At 44.4% G+C, this 22,779-nt stretch overlaps 2 protein-coding genes and 1 long non-coding RNA gene across 7 annotated transcripts in view; 2 read left to right on the plus strand and 1 right to left on the minus strand.

Annotated features, from left to right (window-relative positions):
- The window catches only part of MLPH (melanophilin), a 74,325-nt gene extending 62,461 nt beyond the window's left edge, over positions 1-11,864 (plus strand). For 3 of the 4 annotated variants that reach the window (XM_079978500.1, XM_079978497.1, XM_079978498.1), the window contains 5 exons: positions 541-633; positions 1,981-2,073; positions 3,333-3,390; positions 8,328-8,425; positions 9,298-11,864. In XM_079978500.1, the coding sequence (XP_079834626.1) occupies positions 541-633; positions 1,981-2,073; positions 3,333-3,390; positions 8,328-8,425; positions 9,298-9,324 (369 nt within the window). In that variant the 3' untranslated portion in view covers positions 9,325-11,864. The remainder of the gene's footprint in view (positions 1-540; positions 634-1,980; positions 2,074-3,332; positions 3,391-8,327; positions 8,426-9,297) is intronic. The other variant, XM_079978499.1, reaches the window with a different exon arrangement.
- LOC307220241 lies at positions 6,654-9,426 on the minus strand. The gene is made up of 2 exons (XR_013840786.1): positions 9,291-9,426; positions 6,654-8,418 (listed from the first exon to the last, which is right to left on the minus strand). It is a non-coding gene; the product is annotated as an uncharacterized lncRNA (long non-coding RNA).
- Positions 11,865-15,409: 3,545 nt separating the features above from the next.
- Positions 15,410-19,835, plus strand: PRLH (prolactin releasing hormone). 2 transcript variants are annotated; one of them, XM_079946941.1, is made up of 3 exons: positions 15,410-15,822; positions 18,627-18,796; positions 19,593-19,835. In XM_079946941.1, the coding sequence occupies exons 2-3, from the start codon at positions 18,697-18,699 to the stop codon at positions 19,754-19,756; spliced, it is 264 nt and encodes an 87-aa protein (XP_079803067.1). In that variant the 5' UTR covers positions 15,410-15,822; positions 18,627-18,696; the 3' UTR covers positions 19,757-19,835. The 2 variants fall into 2 exon arrangements, with proteins under 2 accessions (XP_079803067.1, XP_079803066.1); XM_079946940.1 differs by lacking the exon at positions 15,410-15,822 and having other exon boundaries at positions 18,449-18,796.
- Positions 19,836-22,779: the final 2,944 nt, after the last annotated feature.

The raw sequence follows: 22,779 nt of genomic DNA on the forward strand, positions 1-22,779 counted from the left end.
AGGGAAAATGTGTGTGCGTCCTATGGGGCGAATGCAGGCTTTCGCTGAAGCCTGGAGAGCGAGAGGCTTCAGGAAGCTATCCGCAAGCCTTGCTATCCGCAAGCCTCGCTCTCCAGGCTTCAGGAAGCTATCCGCAAGCCTTGCAAGCTCGGTGGGAGTTCCCGCGGGCTCGCAAGGCTTGTGGGCAGCAGCCTGCAGCCCGAAGCATGGGGCACCCTCCGGAGGGCGCCCCGTACTTCGCGCAGGTGTCCGCAAGCCTTGCGAGCCTGACAGGAGTTGCCGCCGGGCTCGCAAGGCTTGCGGATAGCAGCCTGTTCTGGGGCTGGGGTGGGGAATAAATTTTTTTTATTCATTTCCCGCCCAAAAAACGAGGTGGGCCGGTGCGCCTATGACCTCCATGTTACTGCTATGGAATCAGAGTGAAACCCATAAAACGCATTGAATGAAGCACACTTTTGAGAATGTCTGGTGTTTTATGTCCTGCTTACCTGGACCATAACTACCTTCACTGGGAAATGACATGGGCTCTTTGCTCTCAAGGTATCCGATATAGAATCTCGAATAGCTGCTCTTAGTGCTGCTGGCCTGACTGTTAAACCAGTGGAGAAGTCTAAGAAGAAATCAAGCACCCAGGTGAGTAGACTAGAGTTTTGCAAAGGATGGGAATACTTATTCATGAACTCTGGAAGGAGACCTTTTGGTAAATGTAGTTCAGTTTAAAACAGGTTGGAGACCATTAGTATTGCAGTAATAAATAAAATTCAGCTGCAGTAATGAAATGGTACACTGGCATTTCCCCATGGCTAAATGTGGAAGTGGCCAGGGACTGAGCTTAGAGTCATGGAAGGCGTTCCATAAATGGGTTTCAGTGAAGAAGACACTTTGCCTGTGGACAACACTTTGTTGCTTTCTAGGGTTGTGATTCTAAGCATACTTCCTGGCAGTAGGTCTGATTGCACTTGGTGGGAGATATAGGCATGTTCAGTATTATGCTTCACATCTGAGTTCTTAATCATTTCATTTATATAGCTCTTTACAGGGCAACATAAGGAAAAAATGGGTCCCTGCCCTGATGAGTTCACACTTCAGCTTTAGAGAGGTTTGGGAAGGAAGGCAAGAGCAGAGAAGGAGAGACATATGCCATTACGTGGACTTAGGCTTTGTTTCCGTTGGGGATAAGGAGTTAAGTCAAGGATATCTTACTTAAGATGCACTTTGCATTAGTGCTTGCATTGGTTTGAGAAATGTTCTGGGAGGAAGCTATAGGCATAAGAGGCAGCAAAAGAGAATGGGTGGAGAAAGCAGGTTTGTGGACAAAAGTAAAAGCAATTGCTATGTAGTAAACTTTTAACAAATATTAACAACAATACTAATAATACTAATACGTACTACCGTTTGGTGGTTACAGCTCTTATCCACAGCACTGTGAATATTATGTAGGAATCAGGATTTGCTGAAGTTTAATCACCAAAGGACATAAGCCAAAGGCCCATGTAGTCCAGCCTCATGTTTTCACAGTGACCAGCCAGATAGCCATGGGAAGCCTGCAAGAGGGACAAAAGCACAACAGCCCCCTCCCTGCTTGCAATCCGTGAATTCAAATGCAGGCTGCCTCTGACGCTGGAGACAGAGCAGAGCCATCATGGCCAGTCGCCCCTTGGCTACAAGAGTAGCCCCAGTCTCTGCATGCAAGCACCACACACCAGGGCATACTCTAGGAACAGTCTCACTCCTTTTGCGACATTATATAGATACCTCATTTTACTTTGGCTTTGCACATAGCAGGTGGAGGTGCACAAGCCAGAAGCCAGGTACTCTCTGAACAGGACACCAGCCAGAGGCTGGGGCTGAGGGAGCAGAATAGGGAGGGGTGAGACATCTTGACGTAACCTGCCAGTTTCTAGTTGAGGTGTGCTTGTTGGTCTGTTTTTTGCTCTACAGCAAAGCAGAGCAATATGTTTCATTTCTTCCATCCCCAAGGTGTTTATCCTTCAGCCTCCCAGGAACTCTTATAGTTCTCTAGAAGATCAGAGTCCAGACACTCCTGTCGCAGCATCAGCCGGTGACTTCAAAGTGAGTGCACGTGCCTTACTGAGAGGCAAGCAAGACCAGAATCCGTTCGCAATTTTCTGGCCAAGAGATAAAACTGTGTTAGGGGCCCCCACAGGGATTAAACAATGCAAACTGAATAAAACTGAAAAAGTGACAAAACGGGATTATGCTTGGAACAGAACATTGGCACGCGGCTTTGAACCTCTCTCTGTTTGTGTTTTTGTAGGGTGGTCCAAGGGCTTCCCTGACTGTCTTAAAAACAACAACGACAACAATGTGTAGCTGCTTACTGTTGGTCATTGAAATCCTTTGACTATATAGTCCTGGAACCAGCCATGCCTTTCAGCATGCCACCCATTCCTGGGTTTGTGTATGGCAAAAAAGATGGCTGCCCCCAGTAGAGTGTCCCTTACAATGGCCTTGTAAGGAGGGAAAGGAGGCTGTGACTCTAGCAGCCAGAATTGTTTTTAAAGTAAAAAGGAGCCAGGACAGCCTTCATATCATAAGTGCCTTCGATTTTTTGAATTTTTTTTTAAAAAAGGGTGTAGATTTAATTTTTTAAATATTTTTTAGAATTTATTTTTTCAAAAAAAAATTTTGCCTAAAATATCACAACGGATGTTTGCTGGAGGGCCATATTAAGAGCATCCCAGCCACCCCCATCATCCTTTGCATAAATATTAAACAGGATAAAAATACAGAACCAAGATAAAAGTATAACTACACAATACATAGGACTGCCGAATGCCTTAAAAAGGTGCAGGACTGCAGGACTGGACCCTTTCTCCTTGGAGTGCCTTATATATAAGGGTGGGTGTGCTTATGCATGGGGCGGGAGTGTTCGTGTATACCCCCCCATGAAAGAATAGCTGGACATTCCTACCACTCAAACTGTACCCCAGGAACATCAAAGCAGAAACCTGCCCTTCCCTTAACTATGGAATGCGAGTCCCAAGGTCTTAGCAGTACTTCTGTTGGTCTCTTGACACCCAGCGTTATAAAACTGCAAACAGAACTAGGCTGAATGTAGTTGGGATCCACCATCCCATAGAGGTGAGGGGGTGGGGAGGAGAGAAGAATAGGTTGCTTAACATTCCTAACATCTCTAACTGTGCTTACACACCATAATATAAATGTTAGGGTGGGATGGGCATGACCGTCCATCAGGTGTGAATGAAGTTTCAGGAAAGCTGTGCTTAAGCTAAGGTAGAAGAGCCACGATTAATGCTGATCCACACACTGGCTTGTTTGCACTCTAATTAAGTTTGTACTCCTTTTAGGTGATGTCTATGCCACATGTGTTGAGGAGAAAATTCAACACTTCACTTGAAACTGCAAGTAAGACCTGTGCTTATTTATGTACGAAGTGGAGGGAAATGCTTAGTGGTTTGGAGAGGGAGAGTTTTTGCAGTAAGCCTGGAAAATCCCCCGCTTAGGAACGGCTGTCCAAAGTATGGCTAGAGTTCAGTTATTGTCTGTTGGGGGTCTCTGAAGTTGTGGACCCTGATCTGTCCGCATACAAAGAAATGTTCTGAGCACCTAAGAAAACCACAAAATCTCTCTCTGAAAGTTAGTCTTTTTACAGGATTGTCTGATAATATAAAACACAAGACAGCTTTAAAAGTATTATAACTTTCAAAATTAATCAATTTTCTTGAGAAATTTTAAATTGCTCACAATGAACTAAGAAAAAAAAGAAAAACATAAAATCGACAGATTTACAAATTCTTGGCCTGACTTCAAACATTCTACCTTTCAGATTTCATTCTAAAATGGGCTTATGCTGACTTGCAGCCAAGTAAAATTTAAAGTCTTGAGTAGGCTAGGAATGAAACGTTGATACGTCTATCCATGCCACGAGCCATTTCTTCTCCAGGTTTTCTGTGACTTTCCCCCGCAACAATTTTTTTCAGTGACTCTTCTTAAAAATTCTAACCAAGTTCAGACTACTGTGTTCAGCTGCCCCCCTGCACCCCTGGGTGCCCCATGTTTTTTCCATAATGGTAAAATGCTGCAAATTTTCCAAAAGTAATTTCCTGTGGCAGCTGCTGGGTAAGTTGCCTCTTGCTTCCTTATTCACAGCTCATCTCAGTCACAGCACTGAATTGGGCAGAGATGTTTTGTCTCTGGTTTTCATAGGCCAGTGTGTTGAACACTTGAAACACACTGTACATGTGTTTAGTATTATTAAATGCTAATGATAAACCCCTTTTGTAGAAAGGCTGGTGGGGAATGGGAAAAAGCAGTCATGCTCCCACAGAGTCCCAAATCCTTACCATTAAACTTGAATGGTGAAGGAGTATATTTCTTGATCTGGGCTGTGCAGTGTCGTCTGTGTTGTTCCGGAAGAAGTCACCCAGTCTCACCCTTAAAGGGCAGAAAGATAAACTGGTTGACTTTTCACTCTGCTTATGCAGATAGAGTGAAAATACAGTTAAAGGAAAGTCAAAGGAGAGTAGCCTAATCACTCACAGTTTTCAGACTGGAAGGGGAGAGGAGCCACATCTTCCTGCCCCTCTCTCTTGGGGGTCGATGATGTACCAAGTAGCTGAGGGAAATATGCAGATAGGAGAAATTGGAAACAGACAGTAGTAAATTGGAAGATTATTTTGGAAGAGATTCAAATGTCTGACTTCATGCATTTGTCTTAAATGGTGCTGCAGTCCCATCCCAGAGGGAGTCCTGATGGGATTTTAAAAGCAACAGAACACCCCAGTGTGAACACTATTTATTACCTTTGAATGACATGAATCTGCAAACACAATATGATGGTGTTGCTGCTTTACCCCCATTTTGGGGAGGCCTATTGAGAAAATGCGTAAGCTTCTAAGGAACCACACTGAATCGCAGACAGAAAAGTGTGTGTGTGTGTGTGTGTGTGTGTGTGTGTTTTGCAGGACTCTGCTTTCCCCTTTGGCCCATCCCACCCCCCTGATTTTGTCTTGTTGGCAATACTTTTCTGATTAGAAATCAGACTTCATGACTTTGTGCAAAGGTTTCTGGCAGAATAGTTCCATCCAAAGGCTGATCTCCAACATAGTTCAAATTGACTCCTCCTCCAGCAACCGGACCTCCTCTTTCTTCTCCTCTTTCAACCTTCCAGGTTGTGCAAATCTGCTCCAGAGGAAGGGGAAATCCCACAGCATGAGGGGAAGTTTGTTCCACTCCTAGACAGATCCAGTTAAGTGTCACCCAAAGCATTTATTTGCTGCCACAGCAAGAATAAATGTAGAAATCCAAGTAGCTAAATAATGAACACTTGTACCAGCCCTCTGGTACCACGTTTCAAGTTGCTGATTTAAACAGCTGCAGCAAAATCTTTCCCCCTCCATTTGCAGAATAGTTCAACTGTTTCATACTTCAGACCCAAAGACTTCAAACTACTTCATGTTCAGGTGTTTACTTCTTAAAATATACATGCAGAATCCATGGAAGCGAGGTCCCAATCATTGCCCGTGCAAATATGCTGGCACAAGTTCTATATTTGGGCACCATTGATGCCCAAGGTGAGGAATATGTGCCCAAGGTCAAGAAGAAGTGTTGTCAGAATATGTCCCCAGACCACTCGAGTTCTTCTATGGCAGAGTTGCTTTTTTTAAATGGCTGCATGGCAGATCCCTGTGGACGTGTGCCACCAGAAAGGGTGACCCCAAAGCTAGTTTTTGGCCAGCTAGGCTTTTGCAACTTGCTAAAAACCAAGTACAGTGGTACCTTGGGTTAAGAACTTAATGCGTTCTTTGCCTCAAACTCTTCTTAACCTGAGGTACCACTTTAGCTAATGGGGCCTCCCGCTGCTGCCGCTGCACAATTTCTATTCTCATCCTGAAGCAAAGTTCTTAACCCGAGGTACTATTTCTGGGTTAGCGGAGTCTGTAACCTTAAGCGTCTGTAACCCGTGGTACCACTGTATAACTCTTTCAGAACAAGGGGAAACATTTTTGTGTGTCAAAGCTCATTTTAAAATGACTGGGTGTTTCTTGTTTTGGTCATCGTTACAGTACTCTTTTATGCTATGAATTGTATGTGATTTTTTTTAGTGGTGGATAATTGGCTGTATTAAGGAGTTTCATGGTTTAACATGTTGAGGTGGGTTTTAATTGTACTTTTGTGGTTTTATGTTGTAAGTCACTTGGAATACTTCTGCAGATAGACAGACGAGCAGGTAGAGTCCCCCAGCATCTGCAACAAGAGTGCAGTTTGCCAGTTCTTGTATTGGTCTACCAACATAGTCCCATTTTCCCTTGTGAGCAGTTTGGAGTGTCCTCCTCAAGGAATGCCTGGACTTGGCTGCAGGTGGTTCCATTTCACCAGAAAACTGCCTGATCATCACACAACATATGTTCTCTCACCTTTGTAGTTCCATGAAGGTTCAGGAGTTCGCAACTAGAGCTCAGAAGTGAGGTTGTGTTCTTGCAAGCATAGGTTTTGCCTGAATGATTCTTATGGTAATAGCATAATGTCATAGGCCCAGTCTGGGCTAGCAAGCAAAAATATTACGCCACTCACTCTGAGTCATCCATAGTACACTGAAATCTTATCCTGCTGCTTTATTTACATGTGCCAGATTCACCCTGCAGCAGACATAGGCATGCTTTATAAAAAAAAAAGATGGAACTTTGCAAATTTGGCCAGGGCAGTTTTTGAAGTCCTATCTCTGTGCCCATGTGCAGTGCAGACTAGTGGAATGATTACTGGACCGTGTCTTGAAAAGTGTGGGTTCAGTGTAACTGACTAGAGTGTTGGGCTTAAAACAAGTCAATCTGGGATTAAATTCCCACTTAGCCATGGAGCCACAAGAGGTGACAGACCTTCTCTCAGCCAGACCTCCCTCAAAGTGGGGGGTGGGTAAGTCATCATTGTCCATGGAAGGGGAATGAAGTCTTTTCTCACTGGACTAGTCTGAGGTTTGAAGTGTTGCTATGTCCTCTGAATCTTAGAAATAGCCACTTATAAACGGGTTCAGCTGTTTCCTTCATTAGGTTTCACAGACAATTAGATTTGATCCATAGTCATTTACACCCGGTCATGAGAGCATGTAAAATGTTAACCACGTTGAGTGGTACTTTGGCCTGGTATAAATAACTTCATGCGGTATAAATTGCTATATAAATGTGTCCTGAAATGCTGCCAGCAAGATACATTTTGTGCCCATGTTGTGTCATTCCCCACACCCTGAAATGCCAGCCAGCTCCAAGCTACAGAAACCAGGTCATCTGTGTCCCTCTCTAGCTTGTGCCTGAACTCACTGTGCTCAAAAAAATATTAAGAGCTGATGCATTGAGCTACGAATTGGGGAGTCCTTGCTTCACATCTTACCTCTGCCATGAACCAAGGTGGCCTTAGGAAAGAGACCTTCCTTTCACTCAGCCTCGCCCCCCCCCCCAATATGGCAGGGGTCATTCTCACATCACAGAACTGTTCCAAAGATGACAGCAGGATAATGCTTATTAAGTGCTTGGCAGCACTGTGCACAAGCTACCGTACATGTTAAAATATTTGTGTGTATCAGTAATGGATTGCCACGAAAAGAATTCCAGTGCTGATAAGAGCGAGCTTCTGAAAACGAGTAGGAAGTCACAGACAGGTTCAGCTTAGTGTCCTGTGACTAGGGATGGGGAAATCTACCCATTTTGCTTTCCTCCTGTTTCTCATTTTTCCAGGCTTAAGTTCAGTTCTCCTCATTTCCACACCAGTTTGCAGTTTATTTATTTTTAAGTCCTTGTGAAAATTCATCAGTATTTTAATTTTCAGATTTCTCCTTCTATTACATATTTTTGTGTGCCACTTTACCTAGCATGCACACTTTTTGCAAAGCAATTTCCCTAATATTTTGCATGTTATTTTCTAAAATATGCATGATTACGCACACCATGTCCCAGTAGGTGCATTTTTTTCACATTACTTGGCTGGAGAAATGGAAGATTCAGAGAAGTGCAAACTTCAAAAGATGGCTGTGCTTCTGTTCCAATCCATTCCATTCACTTGCTTTTGGGGAAAGTGCAAATTTGGTACTTTCCCTTTTAAATGTGGACTGAATCAGACTTCTCACTCCCCCTCCCCCGACTCCCTGTGACTGAATAGACTATGAATCACTCAGTCAGCAAAACTTCTGAATGATGGAGATGTGGCAAAAGCCATCTGACCTGTATGGCTCATAGATAGGCCTCCTGTTTTCCAACACCTCAAAGGCTTCCTCTCCAAGCAGATGGTTCTAGAAAAAGCAAAACAGTCAGTCGCAATGTCCTAACAAACACCTCTGCCTTCCATTTTTCAAGACAATGCTGAATCATTTGCTCGGAACTCCAATTACAGAGGATCTTTGACACAGCGAAATCCAAATGGAAGAAGCAGGAAAGCAGATCACATCTTTGCGGCAAGTATTCAGAATCCAGCTCATTGCCCTTCTGTAAGCTGAAAGGTAGTAGACTAGCCAGGGACAGCAGAGAGGAGTTAGTGCAGGCCACCCCAAATCGAGATGCAGAAGGAAAACGGAGTTTTGTTTCTTGATCAGAGGTTATAAGTATGTAGGCAATTCAAAATGGGAGAGGTACAATCTTTCATGGGTCCAGCTCCTGTTAATACGAGAACATGCATATCCTTGAATTATGCAAAACTCCTTATCAGACATTAGACAGAATGAAAAGCAGCTGATTAGAAATTTCACAGAATGAAAGTACCATGCCTTTTGGTAACAGCCATATAATTGCCCAGACGTTTTGTCCTTGACATGTGTGCATTGTTGGGTTCTGCTTTAACCCTTTAACTGTCTTAGTATGGTTCCTTACATTGCCTTGGGGTGCTTCCAACACAAGAAAGATAGCATTGTGGATATCTTTTTTGCTATAACTTTATTAGTGGTAGAACCCTGTTCGGTGAAAATGGTGCACTACAGGCGACTCTCCATTTAGGTGGGGTTACATTCCAATCTCTGTGCACATCAGTGAAATTGCATAAAATGGGGAATCGCCTGTATCAGCTCAGCAGTCGCACGGGGAAGAAGTTTCCCCTGATGTCAGCTGTGCAAGCCCCTCTGTCCCTCTGGACTCACGTGAACCGAAGGGACGACAGGGCCTGCACAGCTAACCAGAACAGCTTACCACCCTGTTTTGTCCCTGCTCACTGAGTATCTCTGAAACGACCACCTTCACACCCTGCAAACAGTGAGATGGGGAATGTGGGTGAGCAATTTTGGCCCATCCTCATTGATACCAGAAGGGTTCTCATCAATGTTTTGATACTTTACAGAAGCCTGTGATGACCCATCGCTCTTGAACAGAATGAAGTCTTCTAAGACCTCAACACAAGATTTCATCCCCTCATTCTATTTTCTTTCTTTTCTTCTTTCCATCTGTTCACCTGCAGCGCTAGATCTACACATTTTCCTTCAGGGGGCAAAAGCCTACACTGCTCCCTCCCTTTGCCTGAGTCAGGAAACAGGAAAGAAGCAGGTTGGAAAATAATTCTCTGGGCAACATCCCTTTGGAATTTGGTTCCTACAGTCATTGCAACAGCACGCAGAGCCCAACTTAGTAGAAGGGATTTCTGTTCTAGGATTGACTTAATTACCTGTCCACATCTATTGAATAGGACTTGTAGCTAAAATGTTTTTTCTTCATGCACTGCTAAAGTATGCGTCCATATTCTGATCATTTGGGCTGGTGAATTAAAGTCATGTCATGCAGGTTTCAGTGCTCAGGATTTCACAGTGCCCTGCAGTAATCAGGAGGGTTTTTTCAAGGGTCTGGAATATGGAACCAGAAGGCAGAATGCTGGGCTTTCATCCTTAGCTGCCTTTCAGTATCAGATGCTAGAGAACCCCCAGAAAGCACGCAGAGGAGAGGGGGAACGTTCTGTCTGGCAAGTCAAAGTGCTGCTCTGATGGAACGTTTGATCGCCTTAGTGCAACATGGGATTCTTCCCAAAGTGTCCTGTGGTTTCTTGAAGACTAAGAAATTTACTATGGCATCATAAGTGAACTAGAGCCCATTTTGGAGCCCCATGGCAACGCAGGGCACAAGGAGAGCCTTACTAGACCAGACCATTTCCCACAGTGGCCAACCAGATGCTCATGGGAAGTCCACCAAAGAGAGCAGGAGCAGCACAGTCCTCTGACCCTCTTTTTCCCCAGTGACTTACACCACAAATACATAGGTTTTTGTCAGCCTTCAAGGTTCACAGAACTCTTTGTTGGTTTTGGCATGCCAACGTCTTGCGGCTCTGCCTCGTTCTGGAATATATTAGGGTCCTGGTGCTTAGCCAGGAGTGCAGGCCATGGTTGCACAGGCATTAATCAGAGAGGCTTTCTGCTCAAATTTCTCCATGCAAGGCATCTGCCTCCTCAGAGTTGCAGAAATGGTCTGTTCATTTAAAAAAAGGTATGGGGTGGGGGAGGGAGAGATGAGAAACTAAAATGGCAGGAAGTAAAATGGCAGAAACAGTGGAGGAACCATGTCTGAGTGGAAGGTCAGGACTTTTCAAGGTCTGATCCCTGGCACCTCATAGACAATACTGGGCAGAGCAGAGGCAGAGATGCTTGTATGATCATGCCATTCCTTCCATGCTATAGTAGCATGTGTCTTTGCAGAGCTTTAGGTGGATGAAGAACAGGCTTATGAGTAACAGAGCTTAAATGAGATATGAAAAGAATCCCCTATTCCATATGCTCTAGCAGGGGAATGCAAAAAAATTTCTCCTATTTCTGATAAGCACATTAAGTAGAGGCTCAAGGAAGCACATCTGAATTGCTGTTGAAGGTCAAACATTACGATAGGCAGATACGCTCACAGCTGCAGACCTGACTTCTTCCCTTTGCAAGTTGTCATGATAAATAAGTGATAGGATAGTTAGCTTTCAACCCTGATTATAGCTTACTTCTGAGTTGTATAGAATTGTACTGTCTTCTTCAGGTATCCTTTGAATCCTCCTCAGGATAAATCAAATGTTATGACAAACTTGCAAATTTATCCCCAAAGAAATTGGTACCATGAGTCAAATGGCACAATTATGTTTCGCCCTCACACAGTCCATCTGGAGTTTCTGTTAAAGTGCACGGGAGGAAATTCCATATTCGATGCATTTCCATTTTTATTTCTTTACTGAAAGCCAAACTTTTTTTTTTTTTTTTACACAACCATCAAGTGTCATCCTGAACATCCAGGATTTATATGGCACCACGCCTATGTGACTGGCACTCAGACACATGGAGATACAGGAATGCAATTTTTACCACACACTGCGAGGTATACAAAGGACACTTAAAATGTGTGCACCTGCCTCCTTTGCTTGTAAAGCTTTGCCCTATGAACAAACCACAGAAAGGGTCAAAGGCTCCTGCTAAGACAGCTCACTGCATCGCTGGCCGGAATCCTCTTATGCTAGGAAGCATTTCCCCCTTGCAGCACCACCCTGAAATGTGTCTCATTTGCCATCAGCCTTTTAAGTGTCCCACATCCCCTCCAGTGATGTCCATTAGTTTCATGATGCAATCAAAGGCAGAAGTGCGTGCTGCCTTTAGTTCCACAGTTCTTTTTCCCAGGGCTATTTTTATCAGATAACGTAGCTGTTGCGCAAAGGACCAGTGGAAGGCGGGGGCAGCAATGACCACCCCCAACCAAAGGCGCCTCACAACTGCTTTACCCATTTAAAGAGAAGCCCTCGGGACAAAAGTTGTAAAGAACATTGCCTCATGTCTCCTTTTGGCCTAAGATAAAACATAGTCATTCTGCTCATCTAAGCCATTGGCCTCTATCCATGTATCTATCATATGTATATGCTAAATCATACAATAAACACTGGCATTGTGTTCCTATTAAGCAATGTTTCCTGCAGTATCTTTTTTTCCTTCCTGATTGCTGGAGGGAGATGGGGAGGGGAGAGGGCACTTCATGCCTACCAGCTCACACTTACGCCTTAACCAGCTAGTGCTAATAATGTCTTATTAGTATATATATATATATATATATATATGAAACAAAGTTTTGACGCCAAAGTGGAAAATGAAGAAATCAGGTAGTGATAAATATAGCACACCATCCCTTTATATTTCCATCTTGCTTACCACACGGGAGGAAATTATTTCAGGTAGCAGACTGAATACTGTCCAAATCTGATTTGTGAGATTTTGAACCACAGAAGGTTTGTTGTCAAACACAGGTCTTTTAAGCAAGGTAATATACTTTATGTTCTTGAATGGAAAGGCTTGATAGTTTATCAGCGCACAAAAGAGGCATTTTGTCGTAGGTTAATTAATAACAGCATGTAGAACAGAGGGAGTTTTCAGGCCAGCCTACAATGCTATGTAATTCCTAGCATTTCAAAATGGGATGGAAAAGCCAAGGCTGCATGGGCTGTGCCTTTAAAAGAGTTGTTGCTTCATTACAATTCTTTGCTTGTGTTTGGATGATCTGACATTCCAAGGATGTCTCAGAGAAGATTGGTGCAGTGGGATAAAATGGAGATTCTGCCTTATCTCCTGGAAGTGAACCATATCCAGTCATTTCAGGACTTGTCTAAGTTTCTGCACATATTTGCTGGAATGTCACTAGAAAATCCTCCCAAGAAAAAGCTCAAAGCAGGGACAGGGCCTTAATGGAGGAAGAGGTTCCTCAGAAGCCCTCAGGAGTACTGGGTGAGTTGCATCTGTAAAGTAAAGAGACATTAGAGGGGGCTGGGCACCCACACAGTTGATAGGCATTGCCAGCATATTTTTTTCTGGGGGTACTCAAGGGTACACAATACTGGCACTCCCCGCCCCCCATGTTAAAAGTGTGAAACTTACTGTAACAACTTCATGGTTACTGGCACCTTTTTATCGTCTTTTTAAAAAAGCACTGGGCATTGAAGAGTTTTGACTTGATATCCCAACTTTCACTACCTGAAGGAGTCTCAAAGCGGCTAACATTCTCCTTTCCCTTCCTCCCCCACAACAAACACTCTGTGAGGTGAGTGGGGCTGAGAGACTTCAGAGAAGTGTGACTGGCCCAAGGTCACCCAGCAGCTGCATGTGGAGGAACGGGGAAGTGAACCCGGTTCCCCAGATTACTAGTCCACCGCTCTTAACCACTACACCACACTGGCTCCTTGCCATTCAAATGGTGCGCATGTGCCATATCTTGTGATCAATTATGTGGGGAAGGGCTTACCTGCCCCCCCCATATTTTATTCAAGTTGACACCCCTGGAGCCATTGACAGCTAGGGCTGGCAATCTTAAGTTCAGTTCTTTGAATTTCCACAGCAATTCATGATTATCTCTCTTTTTTTAAAAAAGGCCTTGAGAAAATTCATGAGGATTTCTGTACAAATTTATCCTCCAACACATTGCTTTGTATTTTTCATATGCAATTTCCCCTATTGTGCACATTTTGTAAAGCAGTTTCCTCATACAAGCATATTTTTGTATGTTGCCTCCACTGATACGTGCATTTTTACAGTGGTGGACTCTGGGCTCTCGGAATTCAATGGCGCTGCCATGTGCAATGCTAGAATTCAGCTTCCCTGCCTCTTGGGCTCCTTTCTACAGCATGGTAGGGGCTCCCTCTGCAAAGCGGCGCTCAGTGTGGCCAAGCTGGTTACACTACCCTAAAACTGCCTCTGATTTTTGTGCACAACATATACATTTTTGCCCTCATAACTTGACTAGAGAATTCTACTGCAAAATCTGGAGAAGGGTAACTGTGTTTTGGTTTACTTCCTCGCCCCCGCCCCAAAGTGCAAACTAGGCAGGTTCACTTTTAAATGCAAATTGAATCCAGTTTCTCCTCCACCCCTATAGACAGCTCTTGTGGCTGCTTTGCCTGACCCCCAATACCATGGCATTCCAGGCCAACTCAGTCTTGCTCCTAGCTGCTCTGGGTAGGGATAAATAAAAGTACCTTTAGTGCCTTTCAAACCAATCTTTGGAAAATCAGGTGCTGCTTTTGGATAAAACAGTATATTTTGAAATGCCTTGGTTAGTTAATTCCGGTATGTTGGCACATACATTGCCTGTCCAATCCTTGACACATTACCCTTTTATCTAAAAGTCCCGTGTGGGAAACTCGCTATTTGCTTGAAGTCCAGAAGCAGGCCTTCATTACTGGGCAGGGAATATTATGTTTCCTAGTTACAGCTGCAACCCGCTAGAGAGAGAATAGCTTGATGTACTGTTTGCTCCAGACAACAACCTAAACATTAGCATATGGTTATGGTAAACATCCCTGCAATTCTCTGTGCCCAAAGAGGGCCCCACTGCAACACAGCTAATACAAAACACAAACACCACAAATCCTAAAAACCTAACTTTCATGTCTTGTGTAGTACTAAAAACTAAACATGACAGACCTTGGCAATCAAAATCTAAAGTATCCTGAAACCACAAAACACAACATTGCAAATAGTGGAGTGTTTGTCCAAATGAATCCCAATCATGCAACTATAACAAAAATGCCACTGAAGTATAATTTATGGCTATGAAGCAAGCTCCCAGACTTCCCTGTGCAAAACTTGGATTTGGAGACACCATCAGGTCTCTCAGTTTTCTCTGAGACAATTCTGGTGCCAGAGATCAGGCTATTCCAGCTCCCCTCCCGTCCTAGGTATCGTAGCAGCCGCAGGTTTATATTACAGACTAGTGTTCCTTAACCATTTAAACTACGTGTTGTTCTCATCATCTGTCAGCCATCAAAATAAAAGATGCAATATAAATACACTTTTCACTCATACAGCACAAAAACTTACAGCCTGAGGTGAATAATTCCCCACTCCCCAGAATGTTATTCCCTTTGGGCCAGAATTAAACAGGGATAGGGTAAATTTGTGCTTCCACTCCAGTAAGTTTTTGCAGAACTAGGAATAAATCCATTGTGTGCCACCCAAACTCTGGAAACCCACAATTCCATAGTGAACACACACACACGCCCTCTAGGTGCACAAGGAACTACCAGGCCAGATAGGAATGTCTGCTTGCATCTTTATATAAGAGGCAAAGACAGGCAGGATGCAAGCAGTGTGTGGTTTGCAGTGCTGTGCACCCCATGGCTGAAGATCAGCCCAGAAGAAGAATGGAGAAAAGATGTCCTCCCCCTCTTCTGATCTCTTTCAGTCAGTGGCGTAGCGTGGGTTGTCAGCACCCGGGGCAAGGCAAGTAATTTGCGCCCCCTAACCCGTGGATTTGCGCCCCCCAACCCTAACCCCCAGATGTTGCGCCCGGTGTAGCCGGCCCCCCCTGCACCCCCCACGCTACGCCACTGCTTTCAGTGCATGCACTGAAATGTAATGGATCATGCTCATAGTTTCCATTGTATCCATGAGGACAGAAGGAAGGAACGGGGTGGGGTGGGGAGCTTTGAACATTTGCATTTTAATCTTGGAGTACTGATTTTTAGGCTGCAGTCATATAAAATGTAATATAGTGCTGTACACATACACATTCTCACCTGGGAGAAAGTCTCCTTGAACTCGGTGGGATTTACACCAGAGTAGGCATGCATAGGATTGCCCTGTTAATAACCAAATATGCATTTTAGGTTATTAGAGTACTATACAAAAGCTGAATTCTCAGGTGCAATATAATACGAAGAAGGACCCATCTTTTGCAGCCCATAACATAAGTTGTTATGGGATGATGGGAGGATTATGCTGAGATGCCTTGTTCCAGTCCTGGTGATGTCACAGGCAGCCATACATAGACAAAGGGACAGCATAAAAAGGAATAGCGCGACCACCGTCTCTCACCGCGTCACTCACTGAAAAGAGAGCAAAGCAGTGCCACTCTCCGTCACTCTAGGGAAAAAGTAAGTATTCCTCTTCAGTTCTGCTTTTCATTGCCTGTTTCAGATAAAAGTCGGGATGAGCGAGACTAAATAGAAGGCATGCTTTGTGTGGCACCTGTAGCCTCATCAAATAAATTTGGGGAGCGGTCTGAGTAAAATGCCTTTCCATCCCATGCCCACCGTGAGCATTTTCTAACTTTGCTGCTTTGTTGTGTGTATGTGGGCTTGTAATTTCATTTTAAAGTGATAATGGTTTGCTAGGGTAATAAAAACCAAAGGGGTTTCTAGCTAGATCTTCTAACAGCTTACTTTTATTTTCTGAAACCAAAGCTCAGGTATCCACTTTTGGAGATAAACTAGTGCTGCTCCCAGTAAAACAAAAGAAATAGTAGATGGTGCTGTTCAATAATTTAGGATTTTTAAGATTTTCAAGAATAAAATTGTCACTGCAATTATTTTAGGTATATACCCTAAGAGATTGACATAAATGACAATCCATTGGGAGGCAATTATTATGCCAGATACCAGGTTAGGAAAGTGAGGCTGGGAAACAGCAACTGACCCAAAGCCAATGTGTGAGTTCCATGTCTAAGCTGTGGTTTGATTCAACCTTATTTCCATTTAGGCTTGCTGGTTTTCAGAATGAACAGTTTGCAATGTATTTTGCAGCCAATAAATACAACAGCATGGTTGCTTTTGGCGAGAAGCCTTTAAAGGTCAGGCTATAATGTGAGGATGAACAGGAAATGTGCCAAAACGCATCAGGACTTGGGGAAAGATGCCCCTAGTTCAGCAGGTGTGGTCAGCACATAGGAAAGAAGTTTCCAGACCCAGGAGAGGACCCCTGCGCAACACGTATGATGCTTAGAAATGGTAGAAAGCCTTGTGCTTTCTGCTGGGTCAAGGCTGCACACAGATCAGTTTTCACAGACCCGACTCACTGTGCTTCCCTGCAACTGAAATCTGCACAGTGGCTCACAATTCCAATCAAATGTTAGCTGAAATGTCTTACCAGTTTAATCTGTATAAGTGCTGGGCATTTTTGAAAATTTGGCTACAGTTATCCTGACTACAGTCCCGCAAAACAAATGCATATACATGTGTATATGTGGGAGAAGAGCTTCACACACACAGCCGGAAGTGCCTTTGAACTTTCTGCCTCAGTTTTCTGCACAGCTGAACAGGCAAGCAAACTTTAAACTGAAAAGAGGCCGGCCCATTCATCGAGGTGCTGGAGCCATTGCAGTAGAAGTTTCAGAAGCATCTCCAGCTCTGCACAGATTTCTCCCCTTGCACTTCCATGCCATGCTGTAGGACTGCAGCTCTAGCTATGAGCCAGGGCACGTCTGTTTTCTTTCTTTCGCCAACAAAGGATTCAGGTACAGACATAGCAAGAAAAATTGCAGACACCCTGAGAGTTAAAACAATTCTGGTATCTTTTCAAAACACAAATTTACCTTAAGTTCTTTTACTTAAAGACTGCTAGAGAATGATGGCAGTTGTTCTTCCAAAGGTGAAAAACAACTTTTATTAGCTAACAGGCTAATGTAGAGTGAAGGTTAAAATGTCCACATTTTGAAATACTAAATAGGAAATATTGAAAGTAATCAAGGGGCACCCCGATCCAAATATGTGTGTGTGCACACTGCAGCTGCCCCTTTCCTTTGCCTGTGTCACAACTATGGTGTTACATGTGCACATGAGGACTTCATTCACATAGGAGACCTTTCATGGTTACGCCTCCCGAATCTTCCTCAAAGTTACCTGTCGGCACCAGAAGGTGACGCTTGATGGGATTTGCTTGTGCTGTATGTTGTTGTCTTCTCCCCTCAACTACTACTTCCCCACCCTCCAGATGTTCTGGAAATCTGAGGTCCTTTGCGGAGGCATTTGTCTCTGTGGGGTGTGTGTGTGTGTGTTTGTGTGTGTGTGTGTGTGTGTGTGTGTGTGTGTGTGTAACTCTCTTCTGCTGCTGAGGCTTCCCACCTAACAACTTGAGAGCTTCTGATCCTTATAGGACCAAGTAAATCATTTACTTATTTTCATTTTATCGTACTTACTCTCCAAAGAGCTCCAGGCAGAGCCAGGGACTGGCTTGGCTAAGCTTTGCCTGAGAGGGATTTGAATATAGGGCTTCCCACTTTAAACATATATGATGGACTGGGATGTGTAGAGTCGATTTCAGCTTCTGCTGGAGAAGTGGCAGACTTCTGGGTGATGCCTTTTTTAAAATAGAGAGAGAGAGAGCCCATATTCTTCCTGGGTGTCTCAATCAGGTATTGTCTCAATCAGATATGTATGGATAGACAAGGATATTCATTTTCATTCACGTTCTCCCTCCCCCCACCCCACTCCTCTCTCTGTCTCTCTCTCAAACAGAGAGGATTTAGGCATAAAAAGCACCAAATCATGGAAAAAGTAGAAAACTTCTTTTTAAAAAATGCTCTGCATGAGCAGAGCGCACTGCATCATCAGAGACCCAGACTGCATGAGGAATGCTACTCAAATTCAAGCTCAGGGGTGGTGAGGGACTGAGGACAACCTGCTCACGAAGACTTGAGGATGGGACTTGCATGTGCTCACTTTGAGCCTTTGCATGTTCAGGCAAATACCTGAATACAGCTGAATACCTTTCCCTTTCCCTTTCCTTCCCTTCCCTTCCCTTTTCTTTTCATATCCCCCACTAATAGTTCTTGAAATGAAAGTTTCAAACCTGTTGTGCATGTTGTAGAGTTTTGTGTTACTGCTGTCACTCATCCTGAAGTGTGCTTCTGAAGGGCACTTTCCTTGCCTGAAACTGATAGACCTTTCCCTTGTGACTGCAGTTGGGGCCTGAGCTTCACCAGGTTCCCCTTACAAGTCACAGAACCTTTGAAGAAGGAAAAGGGAACAGACATGAGGCTCTTCATCATCTGCCTCTTGTGCTTGCTGATGGACTGCTTGATGCTGCCTGACGCCGAATGCCGAATCCTTGAGCGATCCATGGAAGTCAGAAGTAAGTTCTTGGGGACTGTACGGGGTAGAAGACAAAACTTTTAAAAGCAGCTGTGCTGAAGAGACCCTTTCTGAGGAAGCTGTTTATCACTGTAGCACTGGGAAATGGCCAGTGTCCCCTGCAGTGAGTTAAGGGACGTGGCAACCACTGATAACTGGATGAGCAGCTAGACCCACCAGAGTGATGGGTGTGCAGCACAATCATCAAACTAGATGAAGTGGAATGTGAACTTTCATAAAGGAGTTCAGCTCAGGATAGGGTTTGCTGATCTGTAACATGCACTTGTGATGAGTCTTGAGGGACTTTGGGAGACAAGAGAAGGGAGCGTGTACAGAAGGTGGAGGGAACCTCTGGACCTCCAACTAGAGGTGGAACATTTTTGGAAGTTTTGAAGCCAGGGAAGAAAAACATTCCCCCTTCCAGGGTCCCCCCGGACAGGGAAAGTGGAAATTATTGGTTGGTTTTTCTAATAGCATTCCGTATGCATCGAAAGTCACTTTGCGACATGATGTCCTTCCTTGTGTGATTCTCTTTCACTCTGTTATTCCTGCCACTGCCACTCCTAGCGCACAACCCGCAGGCGTATTAGGCAGCTGTGAAATTAGACAGGTAGAAAAAATGCCACCAGCTCAAGAAGGGTAGTCTTGCAAAAAAGCTTTGCTAGTGCTGAAAAGCTCACATTGCCTCCCCACAAACAAGTGTGCCAGTGCTTTAGAATATGGCAGAGCAATGGCAGGAGTGGGAAGGACTTTTCTTTTTCCTAGGCTCTCAATACCACCTGGGCTTTGCCTTCCAGATCCAGACATTGATCCTTCCTGGTACACGGGGCGAGGGATCCGACCTGTGGGACGGTTTGGCAGAAGGAGAGCAGCTGGGGAGAATGCCCAGAAAAGTGACCACCGGCCCCAGCAAGCCTGCTTCCCCATAGGAGACAGCGATGAGCAGCTGCAAGATGAATGAACGATCTCCCATCCCGACATGAAAGAGCACACACACATCGCAATCTCTCCAGAGGCCAAATAAAAAACGTTGGACTTTTTGCCCTGTCTCTTTTATGTCTCGTGCCAGAGGAGTAGAGTTCAAGAGCAGGGTTTGGCTGAAGAATTTCCTTAAACTATATCTCTCTACGCCCTCACATTGTATTCCTTTTACTGTCAAATTCATTTTCAGATTTCTTGCACCCGTAAAGGCTGTCCCTTTTGTGAATGACTTTAATGTGTTGCAGAACAACTATCCTTAAACTCCACTCCAAAGCACCCATTTGTTGATGATACAAGTTTTTATTTCATTTACTTGCTTTTATAGTACCAGAGGTGTACATTATTGGGACTTAAAAAATGTAAGAGAACAGCTCCCAGGCTCTTATATAGCCCAAAATTTAATACAATAGAGTTAACAGAGTAAGGGATGGGGAAGGAGAGTCAGTTATAAATAAGGAATTAATATGAATTTCTTTTAAATACATACAGACTTTGACCAATTAAGTCCCCCACCCCAGTCAATATCAACACCATCCTGACCTTAACAGGACACCAAATCTAATATATTCCAAACTGAGCATTGAACCAGACATCATTAGAAACAGTTTCCACAAAGCAAGACCAGTGGCAAGGGATGATGGGAATTGTAGTCCAAAAACAGCTGGAGGCACAAGATTGGGAAACACTGCCCTAGCAGAATCCTCTCCTAACTCAAGAACCCAACACTATAGGCAAACACAGAAGTTTGGTGGACTGTTGGACAGGAACCCCGAGCGTGGAGGTTTAATCTTGACCAATCATGGCAGCACCCGTTCTTCCCACCCATAAAGTTGATGCTGCACCAAGAAAGCCTATCAGCAAGGCTGAGAGAAGATAACCCCACCCCCAAAGCCACATCTCTGTCATGCAAGTCAGACTGGCATCCTCATCTGGGATTAAGCGGCAGAAGGCAATGGTTTTACTATTCACCAACACTGAAGGGAAATATTCACAAGCTTGACAAATTAGAACAATAGAACCATAGAATTGTAGAATTTGAAGGGACTCCAAGGGTGACAGGTGGCCATCCAAACTTTGCTTAAAAACCTCCAAGGAAAGAGAGCTCACCACCTCTCATGGAAGTCTGTTCCACTGTCAAACAGCTCTTCCTGTCAGAATGTTCTTCCTGATGTTTAGTCAGGATCTTCTTTCTTATAATGAAGTCACTGGTTCAGGTCCTCCCCTCCAGAGCAGGAGAAAACAAGCTTGAGCCATCTTCCATGTGGCAGCCCTTTAGATATTGGAAGATAACTATCTTATTTCTTGCGTGCCCAGGCACCCCCCGTAAATAATGAGACCTGTTGTATTTGGGTGAAATCAGGCCACACCTTTACTGACTACAGGTGTAGGAGGTTTGGCATTGGCACTGGGTAGAACCCCACCCCTTCTAGCCCATCTGCTGGTAGGACTTGCACCTGGGGAGTGCTGTGACCTAGCCCCCACCAGGGCATCTGGGCAGAACCATCCCTTTAACAGGATAAGCCATTTTCTGCAGGGGCAGGCAGAAACAACAACCTCTTCTCCAACCAAGACTGCGCCTATCCAATGCCTAAACCACCACTCAAGCAAATGCTCACTGCCAAACGGCTCACATCTGAAGCCAGGATCTTAAGCCTCCCACCCGTAAGTCATTTCACACTCCAGACATGTGCACCCATCCTGCTGGAATAAGGCCTCTCAGTTGAAAGCGATACCCAGCAGCAGCACCTTGTGTTTTATGGCTCAATTCCCTTTCTTCCTTGCCTTGTTCATGCCTGCCGGCTCAGGGGTATTGCCCCTCTGATCACGCCAACACCAACTCTCCAGTAGCTTAGATCCAAGCAGCAACCCTTTGAGATGTAATCAAGTTTAGAGTGATGTGTGTCGGGGCAAACTATCCTAATTTGACATATATGTATGTCATATATATATATCCTGCATACATATATATACATCCATACATATATATCCTGCAGGATGCATCTCACCCGGGATACAGTCTGTTTGCACTACTGCCTTCTGGCAGGAGATATAGAAACATCAAGTCAAGGACAAATAGACTGAAAAATAGTTTCTATCCAAGAGCTGTGGCCTTTTTGAATGCTGTAACTCGATAGTGTGACCTGGGAGTTTGATGGGTGTGGGTGTGGGTGTGGCTGGAATGTGGTTTGTTTGGTTGTTGTTGCTGTTTTGCTTTTGTTGTTTTTTTAAGGGATGACATCCAATTTCGTTGCACTGTGCAATGTTGCACTTGTGTAATGACAATAAAGAATCTATCTATCTATCTATATGCTCAAGGGATGTGAACTGGCGGTGGCTGAGCAGGAATGTGACCCTGGCCCACTTCACTTGTGCTACCGTGGTGTAGCCTTATTGGACTTTACCAATTTGTAGGGTGAGCGTTGCTCCCGGACAGGAGGAAGGAAGTCAAATGACACTGAAGGTTGGTTCAGAGAAAGAGTTTATTCTGCTCTCTGGATAGCAGAAGGCACTTGCGTGATCAGCTCACAGCAAGTCCAAAGAAATGAGAAATTTCATGCCGTATATATATCCTCCAGGCACCCTCTCCCCCTTCCCCAGGAATCCAGCCACGTCAGCTTGTACACGCAGGTTGACATCACAGATGTTCCTGCTCCGGCACTCTTAACCATAAAAGGGTTTTCCTTCCTGTAATCCTGACCATAAAAGGCTATTCCTGTTCCTATGCTCTTATCTTGGAGCAAGAGGTAACCAACTCCAAGAACACACTCTGGCGCTGTTCCCGGACTAGGTCTGTGCGTCAGAGTGTGGTAAGATAAGACTCAGACATGTCATCCCTACTCCACTGGAACAGCCAAGGTCATCCATTGCTGTGACTGATAAAGGAGAGAGCTTTGTTTATACAGCTGTGTTCTTGTTGTGCATTTGCTCAACAGCTCAAGTTAATGCATTTTAGAAATGCTCCCTTGGAGAAAGAAGAAAAGAGGGGTTGGGGTCCCGTTTCAA

This window comes from Podarcis cretensis, assembly GCF_951804945.1.
Source record: "Podarcis cretensis genome assembly, chromosome: 1".
Taxonomy (NCBI): Eukaryota; Metazoa; Chordata; class Lepidosauria; order Squamata; family Lacertidae; genus Podarcis; species Podarcis cretensis.

Coding starts and splice junctions, on each gene's coding strand:
- PRLH (XM_079946941.1), top strand. CDS start 18,697: ATGAGGCTCTTCATCATCTGCCTCTTGTGCTTGCTGATGGACTGCTTG. Junction 18,797..19,592: donor GCGATCCATGGAAGTCAGAA/GTAAGTTCTTGG, acceptor TTTGCCTTCCAG/ATCCAGACATTGATCCTTCC.